This window comes from Eucalyptus grandis, chromosome 7 (genome assembly GCF_016545825.1).
Source record: "Eucalyptus grandis isolate ANBG69807.140 chromosome 7, ASM1654582v1, whole genome shotgun sequence".
NCBI classification, from domain to species: domain Eukaryota; kingdom Viridiplantae; phylum Streptophyta; class Magnoliopsida; order Myrtales; family Myrtaceae; genus Eucalyptus; species Eucalyptus grandis.
Window position 1 is genome coordinate 39,406,737 of NC_052618.1, and position 17,841 is coordinate 39,424,577.

Sequence of the window (17,841 nt, forward strand, 5' to 3'; positions counted from 1 at the left end):
TTATTCTTGTCTTGCACTTGTCTGAATTGTTGGAGAATGATTGTAGGTCGCATTGACATCTACCGGGGTTCTTTATCTTTCTTCATGTTGAACCTACCCGTGGATGCAGGTTCAGTGAACCAACCATCCCTCAACCCTATCTCGATTTTCTCCCCTACTAGAATGAGTTAATTAAATGATTTGGCGATCGTGGTTACCATTCGATTGCGGTACTCGTAAGGGAGGGTTTTGATAAACATCTTTCTCAGCTCGAAATCGGTTGGTTTATGACTGATTTGGGCTGCCAGATTCCTCAATCTAATAGTATATTCTTTGAACAATTCGTGCTTTTTCTTTTCAGTACGCTCAAGATCCTCACGAGAAGGGGTAATGTCCATTATAAACTTATATTGCTTGAAGAATGCCTCACTCACTTCGCTCCATGTTTCGAGGAGATTCATGTTCTTTGTAATGTACCACCTCAGGGCAGGGCCTATTAGACTTGATTGGAACAACTGGATCATTAATGGTGCATTATTAACATATTGGGTCATTCGAACCAAGTACATTTGCAAATGAGCCCTAGGGCAAGTCGTGCCATCGTACTTCTTAAACTCAGGCATTTTGAATTTTTCCGGCATTTTGACATTGGAATAAATGGAGAGGTTTGTCAAAGTAGGATCTTGGAGGCCTTGCAGTTGTTTCAGCCTCTCCTCAAGCTTTTCGAGGCGTTTGTCATGCTCAGTTTTAGACAAACTGCCTGGCTTCGCTTTCTCAATCACGATTTGGTGCGGATCATCCTTTAATTTAGGCATATTATCGTCAATATTTCCACCTTGATCACCCCTAGTAGATGATTGTGGCAACAATACCTTGATTGAGGCTGAGGCGGGAGTGAGTTTGCCCTGGATGGAGTCTATTTGCTTTGAAGGTTGTTGAAGCACATTGAAGACTTGCTTCATTTCACTTTCCACGACCGCAATACGGCTTGGTACATTTTCTTTGGCCATTCTTGCTCTTGCTTTTGAACGAGTCTGGATTGGCGAACGTTGACGTTCCGTGATTACCTAGTCATGAATAAACAAGCGTGTGTGAATACAAGGCGTAAATAGGGAGTCAATCCACGATGACAACCTAATCCTACCCTTTTGTTTGTTTATGAAAAGTTTGTACATGTAGAAGATTTCCTAAGCATAGATTGAAAAAAGGCATGTGACATGTTTGCATGGACTAGAAAGATACTCAATTTGAAAGGCAAAGAAAGTATGAATTGCAACAAATTTTGAAAATAAACTTCTATCCCTTTTGAAGCAAACGATTTTGAAGCAAACGAAAATTCTTGCAGAAAGGGACTTTGTAACATGCTTGAGAATAAAAACATCAACTGAAAGTAATTTCTTTTGCAAAAGTTTTTTTTTTTAAATTTTATGACAATTACTTCCAAATTTAAATGACCGTGATATTAAATCCTAGACTAATCATGGACTGCTCAATATATGCAGGAAAGTAAGTAAATTGCAAAGTACACGAAAAAAACTTACATCTCATGAGAAAATTGATGATAATCACATAGACATGCGCATGATATGTGCGGCTCGATTTCTAACTAAGAAGGTTTGGTTAAAAAGGTATCCGCCCGTCGTAGTCTCGCGTTAGCAGCGTACCCTCTTAACCTTGGCTAGAGAAATTTGGGGAAAAGAAAGGCAATCTCATAACGTAGTCTCGCGTTCGAAGCCGTATCTTTCTTAACACCATCATAAATATCCTATGTCGGCCCAGGTCCGATGGCCGGAGGTGGTGTGTGCCACGTGTAGTGCTAAAACAGTAAAGCATGCACAATAGTTTATAATCACAAAACAATCTATTTTAACCAAAATTAAAATAAACATTTAAGCTACTAACTTGCATAAAGAAAAAAACAAAACAAATCAGTAAAGTGCTTAAACAAGATAAAATGGCCTAAGTCCTCAAATATCCCCAGCGGAGTCGCCAAGCTATCGCGACTTCTTGTTTTTCGGCGCCCGATCGGGGCAGGCACCTTGCAGAGGCTAATGGTTCAACTAGGTCTATTTTAGCTCGAACTCTCCCAAGTCCACCAATTCGCGACTTAATGGTTCAAATTTTTAACTTGTAAGTCAATTTTAAAATGAAATCGCCACTAATCAGTTTGGGGTGGGTCGATTAGAAACCCAAGTGAAATATCAGGAGAAATACTCGCTCCTACGCAATCAGAGAAATTATGATCGGGGACTTAATTACCTAGTTAATCACTAATCTCCTTTCGGTACCTAATATTGTTTAAACCTTAAGGCCTTTTGGATGTTTAAGGGATTTTCCATGCATTTGTGGAGAAAAAACATTTTTTAGGTTTTCTTCTCATTTTTTTTTTTTTACATAAACAGCATTTTTGGATTTTTGATCTTTTTGGAAAATATAAGTCTTTTTTGGCTTTTTCTGGTTTTTTAGCCTTTTTTGGGAAAATATGATATTTTTTATTTTTTCGATTTTTTGGAAAATTAATTATTTTTTATATTATTTTAAAAATATTACTATATTAATATAATATAATATATTTAACCACCCGAGTCGGATCACAGGATGGGTCCGACCCAGCCGTTCGCCCGAACGCAAATGGGCTGCGACACGGGCTCGGCCTAGATTTTTTTTACAAAACTCAGCCCACACACTAGAATTGGGCCTAAAAAAGAATGCCTAGCCGAGTTCCAAATCCGCCCCGATGACCCAACCCGTTTAAGGAAACCCTAGGGTACCAGGTCCCATATCTAACCCGGTTGACCCGACTTTGCAGTCGCCGCCTGTTTCACAGTCCAGCGACCGCAACGGACGACGAAGGGGGAGCGTCCCAGCAGCAGCCGGGCTTATGCGGCTGCGGCAGAGACAAGGGGAAAGAGTGTTCGAGCAGCAGCGACATAGCGGATGGAGACGAGGCGCACATCATGGTTGCAGCAAGCACGGAGGCCAATGATGACCAAGACGTGGCGGCGAATAGGGTTTCGAGGAAAGACAACGGCAATGACGCGTCTGGGGGCGGCGGCAGCAACTACTGTTACCTGTTTGCAACAACGGCACAACGAGGCGGTGAATAGTAGCAGTGACAGGGGGCTACGATGGATGGCGAGCAGTAACGATCGTATGGCGATGGTGCAGAGGGGAGTGGATGGCGACGACGATGGCCTAGTGTGCGGCGGAGGCCTTCTTGCCCCTAGATCTTCAGATTGGACCTCGACCTCAGCTCCTTACCTAGCTCGACCCTCTCTCTCCGGGTTCGCTTGTCGTCGACCTCCCCCGAAGTCTCTTGAAGGGAGGTCGTTTGAGTTCGCGACCGGATTTCTCTCGCATGCTCACTCTTTGATCTCCCCTGAAGTCTCTCAAGGGAAATCTCTGAGTTCGTCGTGCTCTCTCCCTCTCCGACCGCGAGCTCTCAGATCTTGGCCTGCTCGTCCTCGGCCCCCCTTTTTGAAGTCTCTCAGTGGGAGGTTTCGAAGATCTGCAGCCCTCAATCCTTTGCCGCTTTCGTGTCTGTCTTGGTGTCATCGGAGAGGCCTATTTATAGGCAAGGGGGCGGTCGTCGGAACCTTTCGATCGCCGATCTTCGCAAGTCGAACAGCCTCCACTGGCCGAATTGGCATCTCATCCGCTGAGGTGGCTCTAGCTAGGCTGCCTTGCATTGAAGACGCGTCCACTCAATTGTACGCTGCCGTCTCCCTCTCCATTCCGGCATCGCGCGCGTCCTTGTCTTCGGCGTGTGCTGCTTATCCAGTTGGGGAAGAAGACAGATGAGGAAGAAGACAAGTAGGGAGGGCCGGGCCAAGGAAGAGAATGGGCCTGAGGGCCCATGCGGAAGGAAAAAGGGGCTGGGCGCAAGGCCTAGTCCCAATGGGTTGCTACTTAAGTTTTTTCTTGTTTTCTTTTTGTTTTTATTGAATTTTTTTGTTGTTTTTGTTATTTATTATTTATTATCTGAAAAAGGAAAAATAAAAGAAATTAAGACCTAATTAATAACCTAATCAAAATTTAAGTGTCAACGGAGGCCTTCTAGAGATTTGTAGGAGACATCATAAGCTTTGTTTGACATCTTATTTGCATGATTTGAAGATCGTTTACTAGGTCTAATATTTTTCACAAGACCGAACTAAAATCTGGAAAATTTTCTTCTGTTTTCATGTCATGTTCCAGTGACCTTTGCCATTTGCCATTTTCATACGATTTTTTATGGATCAAATTTTAAATCGGTGTCTCCTTGAAATTTGTTCACAACATGTAAGTATATAACATATAAAATTTAAAAATGTTTCAGCATAATTAGTAGGGCCGATAGGCCATAGAATAAACTTGTTTCCTACTGCCATTTTGTGCTACTAATTGTCTTACACTGATTCCTCGATTTTTTTTAAAACTACGTGTTGTGAATCTGGAAATGGTTTCTTCATGAAATATCGCTTGTTACATCTTTGTGAACAACATATAAAATTTTCATGAGGATTGGAACACATTAGGATAAGTCGAGCATGCTTAAATTGGGCCTAGTTGCTGCTGTGATTTGTCTGTCCTTAATGATATGTGCTGAACTTCACTGTCGAAATATTTCAGAAAATATCAAACATGTTTACTATTTTTGCCAACCCTTCCGAAGTTGCGGGGCTTTTGTGAAAATTATTATAAATTCATGATGCCAATCTTGAAAAGCTTTCTTCAACAAAGTTGTTTGGTATTTCCCAAACTTCGTTTTGATACTAATTTTGTTGGATTTGATATTCGTTTGATGGTCCAAGGAGACCAATCAGTGTGCTAACATTATCCGCATTCGGTTCTCGAATCCATTTGCCAAGGACATTGAACTTGCTCAATATCCTATAAAATTGTTATCTATGCTTGTCAAATGACTGGAACTTGCAAATTACTCTTCTTAGTGACTTATATGTAAATATAGAAAGTTTATGTCCCTCTTTGCAATTTTCTGGAACTTGAGCCCTTCTTTGCAAATTGTTCACAAACTTACTTTCGCATCAAGTGAATCACATTTCCTTTGTTTGATTGTATTTGTTTGTCATTGTTTTGCATTGCATGATCATATTACTTGGCATATGTGATTGTTTAATTAATTGCTCTCTCATTTGATAGATTGGTTGAGAATCAAGGCCGTATGACTTGAGTGCTTGCTTTTTCTCTCAAATGCATGTGATTTTTAGATGGATGATTTAAGTGCGATACATGACCAAGTAGGGAACCTTTGGGATAACCTAGACCCAAATTAGGACCATTCAACCTTAATTACCACTTGTGAACACAAGTAATAATTAATTATTGATGATCATGAATTTAATTGATTAGGTGTCTTAAGAAGGGATGACGTATGCAAATCAAAGGCCGATCTCAAGGCCATGTTTGATTGGTTGAGTGCATTTCCTCAATTCATCGTATTGATTGTCCTCGCTTGAGTTCATTGATGTATGTTGTATGATCTTATATGTTAGTTTAGCATTAGTTGAGAATTAGAATAGGTCCAAAAGGCAATTCTTGGAGGTGCTAACCCGAAGGGATGAAGATGGTGGATGGTGGATGGTTGATGTTTGATCTAACCTTTTTTATTTGTAATATTCATTTCCTAACATATGTCTCGTGTCCCTTTTTGCGTTATATAAATGTCCGACAAGTTGTGGGTTTTCCTTTCTCGCACTTAAATTTGTTTGTTTAGGTTTTTCTTGTGATACCTTTAAACTATTTGGGTGTTTACTTTCCAGCTCTGTCATTTCAATTACTTGTGTGCTTCATTTTTGTACTTTAGATAGTTAGTATAGAAATGGTACACATGAACCATCTATGTGTGATCACCTATCTTTTGACTTGCAAAAATTGTATGACCACTTTAGATAACAACTTTACTCATCAGTATCGAAATGGTGCTAATAGAAATCTTGAGCATAAGTCAAGTCCCCCAACCCATGAAGTCTCTAGTTCTGTGAAAATCATGGGTGGTCTCTCAACCCTTGATTGGGTTTCTAGTTGGCCCCCAACAAAAAAGTGGCAACTCCTACATAATAATTTTAGGCGGTGTAACAATTTAAAATGAAATGTGGTCACATGAAGCATGAGTTTGAGAGGACTCGAGTTTATAACTAACAATCTGTTTGTGTTGTTAACAAATTGGAGAACCCATTCAAAACTGCCGTTCGTATGTGCCATTCAGATTTTATATCCGTCTGAGGGGTTTTTTGGCATTTCATTTGAGATTTCCATTTGTACGAGCTGTTCGGATTGACTTTATAAACAAATGCTTCTAAAACCTATTTCTTGGGATTGTAAGGCCTAGAGGGGTAGGTCGCAACAGTCCCTAAGTCAATCTTATAGGGTTAAGGTTTCCTTATTGACACAAATAATATGACTAACTTTTGGATTATTAACTAGTAATGAAGGAAATTAACGACACACAAAGTAGAAGTTATACAAAGTCATTAAAGCTTGAGCGAAATTAATCGACCAGGTCATTTATAGCAAGCGATCTGAGATCTTGGTTTATTAGTAAGGAAGTACTAATAATGAACGTTATAGAGGTTTGCCAACACGTTAGTTGAAGAAAGAGATAGTGGATCGACAAGAATGCACAATTACTGAGTGGTTACACCAATAGTCTCGAGATTTGTTACGTCTTGCATATAATCATTGCTAGATAATAGGAGATTGTGTCTAGAGATTTTAACTTTCTACCAGTAACTGCAAGTGGGGCTAGGAAGTTATTTGTATATACAAAATCAATAACTGTTTTGCAAAGGTTCGCTCAATTAATCACATAACTCGTGTTCGTGCATATTTATGTTTTTTTTTTTTTATAATGATCTAGGGAACCCCGTACAGCCGGTAGCCGGCGGGCAAACCTTGGGGCCGCACAAGGGAACCACCACCCCGTGTAAGCGGTTAAGGCACCAAGTGCCTCCCCTGGGTTTCGAACCCCTCACCTTGAGGGCAAGAATCAACGGGGCCTTATCTAGCAGAGCCAACACAGCGGGTGATTCGTGCAATATGTTTATCAATCTTTCTAGCACTTTAGATTCCTAGCTATTGCATTTTCAATTCCATTACATTTCAAGACATTTATATTCATGTCCAGAATAAACAAAGGAAACTTTCATGATTTTTGCATATTCAATTCAATCCATCCCTTTCCAAAAGATTTTTTTTTTTTTTGCTTGTTTGGTGAAACATTCGGATTATAACTTCGAACGAATAAGCACAGCTCAAATTTTTAGAGCAGATTTAGGTAAAGTGCTTTGATGTCATGATTAAGAAAAAAAATACTAATACATACTGTAAAATTAATATAGGTCTTCTTTTTTTTTTTTTTTGGTTGATTGGCAGAGTATGTAACGCTTAAATAGTGGAAGGGGATGAAAAAGTTAAACTAAACATGAGTTCTCGACTTAAGGATGCGTTTGGGAACTACTTTCCCAAGGGCCTTTGGGGGCTAAAGGCCTTTGGGCCAAGGAGAAAGTGTTTGGGAAGATTTTTTTTTACTTGCCTTAAGGCGGAAAGCCCAAGGCACCCCAGGGCTGCCTTGGGCATTCAGCCTTCTCGGAAGGCTGATGGAGAGTAAGACAATTATTTTTTTTCTATAAATGTCCTCGCTAACATTTCGTTTTTCTGATTTTATCCTCGTAACTATTCACCTTCTTCTTCGTTGAGGTTGGCCGGCGAAGTTGCGCCAAGCTGTGAGGGGCCGGTGACGAGCTGGACAGAGGCGGCAAGAGGCCAGTGTGTCACGGCGACCGTCAGTGGCTAGTCGCGTGACCTTGGCAACCCCCTGCGAGTCACGTCGTCGCGACCGCTGCAACCTCGGCAACCACCCGGACAGGTCGCAGCAGACCGCTACAACCCTGGTGACGCTGCGACGCCCAGCAGATCTGGGTCACCGAAGGTCTCCGCGACCCAGATCTGGGCCACGTGACCTCCGGCGACCCAAATCGTGCGCAGATCTAGGTCCCTGGAGGTTGCCGCCACCCGAGATCGGGCTGCGCAACCTCCGGCGACCCAAATCGAGCGATCGAGATCGCACGATCTGTCAACGATCTGGTCGTGATTGGGGTCGCCGCAACCAGATCGAGCGGCCCCGACGACCTCCGCAACGATGCGGGTCGCAGCGACCCTCACCGGAAAGGTCGCGTGACCCACCGCCGCGCGACCTCGGTGCGGAGGTCGCCGGGGGCCGTTCAATCTGGTTGCACGACCCTCGTCGGCCGCCTTCTTCTCGCCGGACCGCCTACCCCATGCCAGACCTCGCCGGACCGCCTACCCCTCGCCAGCGGTAACCGGCCAATTCTTTTTTTTTTTTCTTGTTTTTTAATGACAAAAGTCTTTTACACAGTTAATTTGTCCAAACACTGTTTTGCTCAAACATACTTTACAATGGAATTTTACAAATACGATTTACCAAACACAATTTGCATTTCCAAAAACCCTTTTAGCTCAAAGGTCTTTACATTTTCTCAATGACTTTCCCCAAAAGTCTTCCCAAACGCACCCTAAGTATGACTCTTCTCACAAAGTTTTCTTTGAGGTAAGCCGCTATGACCATAATCAAAGTGAAATTACCAATCAAAGGTATCATCGAATCCATTCTCAAATATGACTTAGTTGTTTTGTACAGCCTGAAGGACTGTTAGGAAAATATTTGAAGATGTTACAATAGAATTCCAAGCCAATTCACCAAAGATAGAAACTCCGTATGTCAAAACACCTAGTTCTGTAGTAATTTATTGTAAATGGGCAAAAGTATAGTAGCTTCAGAAAGACCAAAATCCTTTAGCTTCCCACGAAATACAGGAAGCCGAGAAGAGTAGATTCAATTTAATATTTAGATGGCTCGGGATCACATGTTCCAGAAGAAAAACAGTTTAAAATTGAAAATAGGAATTTGTCAATTATGTTCGGATGCTTCAAACATGTATAAATAGCACACATCGGAACGCAGGATAAAAATATATATAAAAGCATAATTCTACGATAGATGCATCTGTAGCGACACTATCTCCATCACTTGCTGGTTTTCCCACAAAGCAATCTGCACAAGAAAAAAAAGTTGTTGGACAATGATAAGATCAGGTTGGAGCAATCTTAGGTCGAACGTATCATGCTAAAAGAACTCACATTAGTTACTCGATTGGCTTGCAGAAAGATGAGCGACAACTATTACCAGTACAATGAGCAAAACGGAGACCTGCAATTTAGATCGTCATAAGCTATTGTTCTCTCTTTTGTTTGGTTTGCTATTCAACACATATTTCCAAGACCAGCCAAACAATGTGAGATGAATGGTTGTAAACTCACCAGGATAGAACTATTTGTGGGTTTAGTCGCAAGGATGTATGATTTCCTGTCAAAATTTACAAACGAAATTTGTTTTAAGTAGAAAGGCATAATCAATATCCACTCCACGGAGAGAGAGAGAGAGAGAGAGAGAGAGAGAGAGAGAGAGAGAGAGAGGAACCTTTTGTTTAGGAGACCAGAATCTCTGCAAGCCTTTTGTATACCCTCGATTATGCTCAATGTTTTGGTGGCATTAGGATCATTCTTGTCAACCTATGGAAGCCAAAGGCATAATTTGGTGAGTAATGTCTCAGTCTGTATGTTAAAAAATCATAGTGTGAAAAGCATGGAGATGGAAAAGCAAGTGAACAAATGAAAGCATCAACTACTATTGTGGCCAAAAGTTGGATTAACAAATCATCAAGAATATTCTGCCCCACAGTCAAGAAGTAGAAGGGAGAAATTCCGCAACGCTTCTGAGACTTAAGTTATAATCCCTTCTGCTATTAAAGCTACCACTAAAGGAAGTGGTTCCTCATGCAAAAATATCTTTGCAGAAGTCAAAACTTCTTCTTTTTTTTCACTTCACAGGCATAATGGAGCGTTGTCACGTCCATTTCGGATTCAAGATAGCTAGCCTTTACATACAATTTGGTTTGTTGTATATCCACTCAAATCAGAGAAGATTTTGCAGGTTATAAGGTCTACTACATTTTCAAGTTAGAAATAATTAAAATACATGTATAAAAGATGGTGCATTCTAGCTTTTGACTTCATACCTTGGACTTTAGCATACAAGAAAAATCATAGAAAGCACCATAAACATCAGCCATTGTCCTCGTGTGATACCTAACTTTAGCAGCAAGACCTGAATAGTATAGGTAGACAAATGGAACAACTGAAGAATTATTATCTCAGAGCTACTACAGAACATAAACAAATGTACAAAGGCTCATGGAAAGACAAAGCCTTGACAAATGATGAATGGTGATAGTCTAACAAGCTTTATTTCTGTCATGCCTGGACCTAGTTCTTCATTATGCCTCATTACTTCATGGTGTAAAAGTATCTTCTACATGCCTAGTGCCATTCAAGCTCTTCAGTATGCCTAATTATTTCATCATGTCTAGGATAGCTCTAATTTCAATGATGAAAGAAAATATCAGCAAATTATTTTCTTACCTAACCTGATCTTTACTTCGCCTCTGAAAACTTGAATATTGTTGTAGGATAAAGCTAAATTTCCAATCGCCATTATCTAGAAAAAGCAGAAAATGTTGGCAGAGGAGCTTCTCCCAGATAATCAAAAGATTAATGGCATCAAAAAGAAAATATCAACATTCAACGTCATGAAAACAAATGAACCATGTACAGAAAGTCTTAAGATTATGAAAAGTGAGTTCAGAAGTGTGAACAACTGATTATAATAGGGAAATTTTGTAAAGTCAATGTGTGAAACCAAATCTTGTGCCCACATGTGCGCACAAGGAGAGAGAAAGGAACAACTTGTGTGTCTGTGCACTTGCTATGCACGCGTGCAAATGTGTGTGAGAGGGGGGTACGGGAAGAAGTGCAGAGATTTGGCTTGTGGTATGTTCATGAGAAAATTCTAAGGCAAGTTTTATGTACGAAATTTTTTTAGATCGATAGCTACCTTCAATATTTTTAATATATAGGATAGATGTAAGGCAACAACTCCTATTCATAGATAAGAAACACTGTTGTCTTGAAGAATTGATAATGTACCTGAAAAATAGCCCAAAACCGGAATATCGCAGGATCCCTTAAAGCAGACATGTATGTCAAACTGTCTTCAACATGTGTCAAAGCATTTGTTACCATCTCATTCAAACATTGTACTGCCTTCACTGAGTTCTCCTCATACTTCAAGTCCTATGTAGATAGGGCCAATTACAAAAAAGAGAAAATAAGGATGTGCAAATGGCGTGAAATTCAGCATTGTAGGTGCATAATATCTTAGCAATTCATCTTCAAAGTAGGTGATGGAAAATCAATTATATGATAAAAGGGCTAAAGCGCATTCTATGTAAGCCTTTAATCATCCTGACTCATGTTGAAGAGGCATTACCTCAAGTTTGTTTACATATTTACCCCAAATCTGATGAGGCCAAAACATGCGTGACTTTGGAATCTCATTGATATCTTCCAAATAATCTCGAATAATGTCTTGCTTCTGATATTTACATCCATAAAACAATGTTAGAAATCCAAAATATGTGGCCAAGTACATGAAACTCAGTGTCTTTCAAGTACCTGTAGAATCAAAGCCATTGAATTGGACAGAGAATCTAGTGCCAAATCTTCAGCTCCAGAAGCATGGAAAAGCTTTGACAGACCTAAACCTATAAGTCCTGACACATAGTGGCAATATTCATTGTAATCATCAACTGTTTCCACCTGCAATAGGGAAGAAATTAGTGGAACTCTTTGTAGGAATGACCCATTAAACAGATTAATCTCCACTACAAGCAATTCTTCCAAAAAGTGCAAGACTACAACTAGCCTTGAAATGCTTTGTGCAAAAGCATATTACAGCTCTTAAATTCTTTTCATGATAGTATTTGATCAAATCCATTCCAATCCAGCCAGATCAGTTACCATAAACAAGGCACGTGTCAGAGTCAATAGTCAGTTCACAAGCGTGTGAACCTTGGAAGATGGAAGAACGGTCATTAAGGCTGAATGATACGCTTCTAGATGAGTTCATTTTCTGTAAGGGAGTGAATTCTTTAAGGAGTAGAACCACACAGCTAAGGTCAAATCCTTACTTCACCATGGTCATAGTAAACAGCCGGATGGGCTACCCGTTGGCCATTATATGTGCAGCCATTCAATAAATAAAAGGTTTATACTGGTACTGAAAAATATTGTATTCATCTTCAACCATTGGAGGCAAGGAATCTCCTCATGAAAGGATTATGCACTAGCTATATACTGACCAAGTCCAAACCAACTAAATACTATAATGCGTGTAAGAGTTCCTTCAGCTTGGCTATTTACAAAGTAGGGTCTTGGAAAATATGAGGAGTATCACATGACAAGATCACAAACCTCTTTGCAAATAAATTTTGCCATTCCTGCTCCCATTCTTTTAGTAATATCCTCAATTACCTCTTGATACCTGCAAGTATAAACAAAAGCTACAGTTTATAAAGGAAAAGCAGTCAACACATCAATCAATAGAAGCGGTTAAACAATTTTGGGTCAATTGCAGGAAAGTTTGGATTTGAAATTTTTTTTTTTTTTGGTGACCAAGGAATCGCCGGAGACTCCCTTTTGCTTACGCTAATCAAGGTCACACCGTCCGATGGTGCCACTCCGATGCCCAGTGGCACCATTGGACGTCGTCGTAATTCACTATTTATATGTAAACCTCGGGGGAGACTAGCCCAGCAACCCACCACCAGGGCCCCCCATTTAAATTGTGTTGACAACGGGGGGATTCAAACTCTCGACTGCAGCGTTGTAGGAGAGAGCAAATACCACCCGCGTTGTCCACGGGTGGGTTGGTTTTGAATTTTCATTCTCCATGAAAGTGAAAAATGGGTTGGAAAGAACATTTGGTAGACAATGATAATATGGTTGCGGAACTATCATGGTTAGGTGTGTTGGTAAAGGAAACACACATGGTTATGTTGAGAGGCTAAAGAAGATCAGGTTGAAGAAGAGAACATCCTGACCTCACAAAAGTTGTTCACATCAAAATAATAAAGAAATCACAAGTTAGTAACCTTTTCCCAAGCTCCAGGAAAGCCGTTGAAACATGATGAAATTGGTCCATTAAAACCTTGCACTCTTTTGTACCACCTTAATATGGCAATAAAAATATAAAGTCAGTGAAGAAAATAAAATTCTGGGCAGCTAAATAGTTCGGTGCCCAGCTCCAACTTCTTCATATAGGCAACACAGACTTCTGGATAAGCACCATTTACAGATTGTCTGTAAACTAAGACAGCAATATAACTAAACAATAATAAAAATTAGAGGATAACAACAGTTGCAACTTAAAGCAGCTTTCCCAACCAAGTTGTGCATGCCCCAAGAATTGCCAGTTGGAGAAAATCAGTGGCATGATGGAATCTAAATAACCAAGAAACACCTTATTTTCCAACTTGACATCAGAAATATATTGACAATCGTTACCCTATGCTTGGTTGTCCAATTTCTTAATATGCTGGAAATAACACAAGAATTTTTCATAGCAAGAGAGTGTTTATCTTACTTTAGTGTTGGTTCTTAAAGAAGTCAGTAAAAGAACGCACAAGTAAGAAATGTAGATGAGACTATTTGTAGAGGTTCTCATGTAGAATCATAACGTAGAGGCAAAATATTGTGGATATATGTTGTTCGAATAGCAGTGTTATAGAAAATTATTTCAGTCAATTTGAAGTCAGTTTCAAACAATGGAAAATTGCTCCAAGATACTGTTAAAGATAGAATCTCCATGTAGCTTTGACGATCATTCTTAATGCAAAATGTGGAGGACGTCAATTATCTACACATACACACAAACATATTTCTACAAGGTTACATTAAGAGAGACAAGTCAAACAAAGTTTTTCGACAAAATAACTAACTCATGCTTCCTGAATTTTATGTAAAGGTCGGGAAAGGACAAGAATATTGAACCAAGGATTTAAATGGAGGGAAAACCAGTCTTAGATCACCAAAAGCTTCAACTGGAAAGAAAGGGTAGCATGATAGCATGTTTAACTCACATGAAAGATGCCACTCCTTATCAAACACGTGCTGAAGAAAAGCTTTCAGGATAGGCACTTTGACATCAACAGGTATGCTTGTGTCATCCTCTGGAGAGGGAGCATTAGAAGAAATAAGATTCCAGCACAAAATCACATACTAATGTCTATATGGAGCTGGAAACAGTTATTCAATGTGATACTAACAAGAACTAGGTGGAGGAATTAAGGACTAATCCTGAAACGGATTCTTTTATGAATTAATTAATGGATTAAATATAAGCAAAAACATTATTATATGATAAATCAACTGGGACCTTAATAACTTGAGCATAGCAAACTCCACTTCCATTTATGATGGTTAGTGGTGACAAAGACACTCGAGTTTAAACGTGAATAACTCACTCTAACCTACACAGACTTTTCTATGAATGTTATCAACATAAAAAGGAAACCTCGGTGGGTTTGCGTTATAGTAAACCTTCGACATACAAGGGATAGATGGCTCAAATTAACCAACTAGAAGTGCCAAAGGAGTGAGGGTAATTTAGGACAGATGCACATGTTTGATAAACAGCATAATATCTTGCAAATGAAAGACAGAGAACTAAAGCAGTGTTATAGGACAAACCAACTGTATCGAGGGCTCGCAGGACCAAATAGAGTATGCACACCTGCAAAAATGCAAAAGAAAAGTTAAAGAGATAAAAGCACATTGAGAGAAACTAATCTAATAATTCTACTGAAATTTGCATTGGCTGTGAGTGGCATTTGCACTAACTAATCTAACAGTTTATTTACATTTTTGCATTTGGATTAGCAGACAACATAATTGAGGTAGGAGAAAATATAAAGAGAAAACAAGAAATAACCGCATAAATCTATAGATGAGCATTGCATTGGCATTAGCAGTAATATCACGCAGTTCCATTCGAGATCATACTTCGATTTGAAGTGCCCATAGCACTTTTCTTTGACTTCTCAGATTCAACAATAGGATAAGAAAAAAGTGATTAGCTAATTTAAATGGGTTAGCTAGTAATATGCACTTTCACACGGACGCATGACATATTGTCCCTGCGGTAGGAGGCGCGTATAAAAAGGGAGTTGGGGCCGAGGAGTAAATTCTCCTGTATCCATTTTAATTATAGTTTCTTTTTCTTGCAAATTTAAAAATTATCGTATTCTTTTAGGCTTCCCATGTTTTACAAAAATTAGCTGTTAGATAATTTTTTTCTTTGTTTTCTGAACGACTAGGTGATCTTCTATCCAATCTACAAAGGGGTACATGTATTGTCTTCTTCTCATTACTCATTAGTCATGTGTATGAATATCTCAATTAGCTTTTGTTAAAAAGAAGAAGAGATTTTTAGAAAAAAAATATATGTTAAACGGTAAAATCTGAGGAGGAGGAAGAGATTTTTAGAAAAAAAAAATATGTTAAACAGTAAAATCTGAGGAGGAGGAGGAGGAGGAGGAGGAGAAGGAGGGACTGCTCACGGGGACTCGCACACATGAGAGAGAAAAGTGCGTGTAGAATTGATTTTAGGGGAATTTATCAAAAAGTGTGTAAGATTAACCATATCATTCCCCATTATTTAGAGGAAAAAAAAAACCTATAAGTGTGTGTCAATATCTCAACGATATTTAAATAACTGAGAAATTCATATTGACTCATCTCTTACTAAATTTTACTAATTGAGCGTGTATGACTCAACAAGACTACATTACCAACTCAAGAAAACTGATTTGGAAATCCGTTACTACAAATAACGCACCAAATAAAGAGATTTTAACCACAATAAATATTTGAACAATTTCAAAAGCATGGTGGATCACCTTTCATTTAATATTTGATTTTTCTTTAAATATATTACTATAAATCATTGATCGAAAAAAATAAGGACAATTATTTAAAAAGTCCTAGACCTATTACAATTGTGTTAATTTAGCCTATCTTACCAATTTTGGCCAGCCAGGCCGACATGGATGCCTTCCATCCTACGTGGCTTGGTTGGTGCTGACATGAACAATTTTTAATAATATTTTAAAAATTTTCCTTTATTTATTTATTATTTTCTAGCCAGAGGTGAGGGCTATTGAAGCTATGCCTCACCCAACCCTCTTGCGAAGGCTCCCTTGACCAACCCTTGGCGATCGGTAGAGGAAAAAGAAGAATGGTAGGAAAAATACAAACGAAAGAGAAAGAAAAGGAGAAAAGGAAAAAATAAAAAACATTTAAAATTGTTTACGTTGGTACCGGCCATGCCATGTAGGGCGGCCATAGTCCAAGTCAGTGCCAATTGGGCAAATTGGTCAAATGGACTGAATATGTATCAATGCAAAAAGTTTAGAATTTAATTGATAAAAAAAGGGGTTTAGAACCGAACTAGCACAATTGAAATAAGTTTATCCTTCCCAAAAAAATATATATTCCACCATACATTTGTGGCCACTTTATACACAATTTAACTGCAAGACATGGTGGATATTACGGCAGAGGGATCTATATTTGTAAAGAAACTTCCAAAAAAATTATTGAAATATATATGGCTGACACGTTTATAAATCATCATAATTCTCCATGAAAATGATGGTGAAGCAAGAATCACAAAAATGAGGGGTTGCTAGAAGCCTAGAATTGGAATGCGTATCAAAGCACGGTGATGAATTTTTGAGGCTACACATAAAGCCGCTGACAGCTTAATGGTTTTAAGTCATCATTAACATAATTAATATCCTCTGGGTTGTCCCCTACAAATATCAAGCTATTTGCATGCAACCTAAACGAGCGTAACCCTTTAAATTTTCGATTCTGTTGTCTAGTCTTTTTAAGTAAATTATGGGGAAGTTTTCAGGTAGTGTTGTGAGAGTAAAGAATTAATCTTCGCATAAGACATTGATCCTTAGCTTTATTTAAGTGATCGCACCTGCTGTTTTTGGCAGCAGGCACAACAACTGGGTGCGCTTGAAAGAAGGTTTGGGAAAATGATTTTGTATCTAGATAAAGTAATTTAACTTTTCGAGTATTTGTTCAAAACAAACAGCATTTGGAAAATTGGCTTTTGGTACATTTTTGTTAAGCAACTAAATGAAGTAAAAGTTTTGGACCTAAAACTTAGGATGTTTTGACAGCATGTGAGATTTTGTGAGACGATTGTTAACTCTTTTAAAAGCTTAAATTGTTATATAAAGATGTACTTTAATATTTAAATATTATAAAAAGAATTTTGAAATCGAAAACCACAGTTACCGCATCGCGAAGCTCGGTGGGGAGTTGTTCGATGACGAAAGCGAATGTCTTGGAGAACTTGCGGAGCATGGAGTAGCAGAATCGCCAATGAGGTTGCTGAGGGATCAGCTTCTCGGCATTCCTCGCCTCCATTTTCAGCTTCAACAGTGGGTAGAGTTCATCCGGATGCTTCAAAACCGCTCCCAAACTCCCCATATCTCTCTCTCTCTCTCTCTCTCTCTCTCTCTCTCTCTCTCTCTCTCTCTCTCTCTGAACTCGAGATCGGAGAAAACAGAGATTGAATTTGGCAAAAGCTAATGGGGAGGTTTTTGTAGGAGAGCAAACCAGAATGGTCAAATATGAAGTCTCTGGGCTTGGAATAAACGATGTTATATACTCGTCGAAGTATCCTTTAATGTCTTTAAATCATGGTACCGCACAGCTTTTTCGGTGTTCATGGCGTTAAAAACGTGATTTTCATTTTGAGTGATGAAACAATCACAGATCAACTTATCTCCAAAAGACCTCTAACCTCATCTAGTCCAGTTGCCTCATGGACCTCTAACCTTGTCGAGTGCACTTTCATAAAAAACT

The 17,841-nt window shown here is 39.1% G+C and overlaps 1 protein-coding gene across 1 annotated transcript; it reads right to left on the bottom strand.

The window, feature by feature from the left end:
- Positions 1-8,828: 8,828 nt before the first annotated feature.
- On the bottom strand, positions 8,829-17,463 carry LOC104417873 (squalene synthase-like). The gene is made up of 14 exons (XM_039316495.1): positions 17,269-17,463; positions 14,647-14,689; positions 14,037-14,126; positions 13,050-13,125; positions 12,370-12,439; positions 11,572-11,715; positions 11,387-11,491; positions 11,044-11,190; positions 10,480-10,555; positions 10,077-10,165; positions 9,479-9,570; positions 9,319-9,364; positions 9,139-9,208; positions 8,829-9,052 (listed from the first exon to the last, which is right to left on the bottom strand). Exons 1-13 carry the CDS (start codon positions 17,461-17,463, stop codon positions 9,140-9,142), a joined length of 1,242 nt encoding a protein of 413 aa, XP_039172429.1. The 3' UTR covers positions 8,829-9,052; position 9,139.
- Between the last annotated feature and the right edge of the window lie 378 nt (positions 17,464-17,841).

Bases quoted from the DNA above. Each gene is read 5' to 3' on its own strand.
- LOC104417873 (XM_039316495.1), bottom strand. From the start codon at position 17,463: ATGGGGAGTTTGGGAGCGGTTTTGAAGCATCCGGATGAACTCTACCCA. The intron at 11,716-12,369 runs GTTTGTGATCTT...TCCCTATTGCAG, and splicing joins CAAAATTTATTTGCAAAGAG to GTGGAAACAGTTGATGATTA. The intron at 11,191-11,386 runs GTAATGCCTCTT...CTATCTACATAG, and splicing joins AATATGTAAACAAACTTGAG to GACTTGAAGTATGAGGAGAA.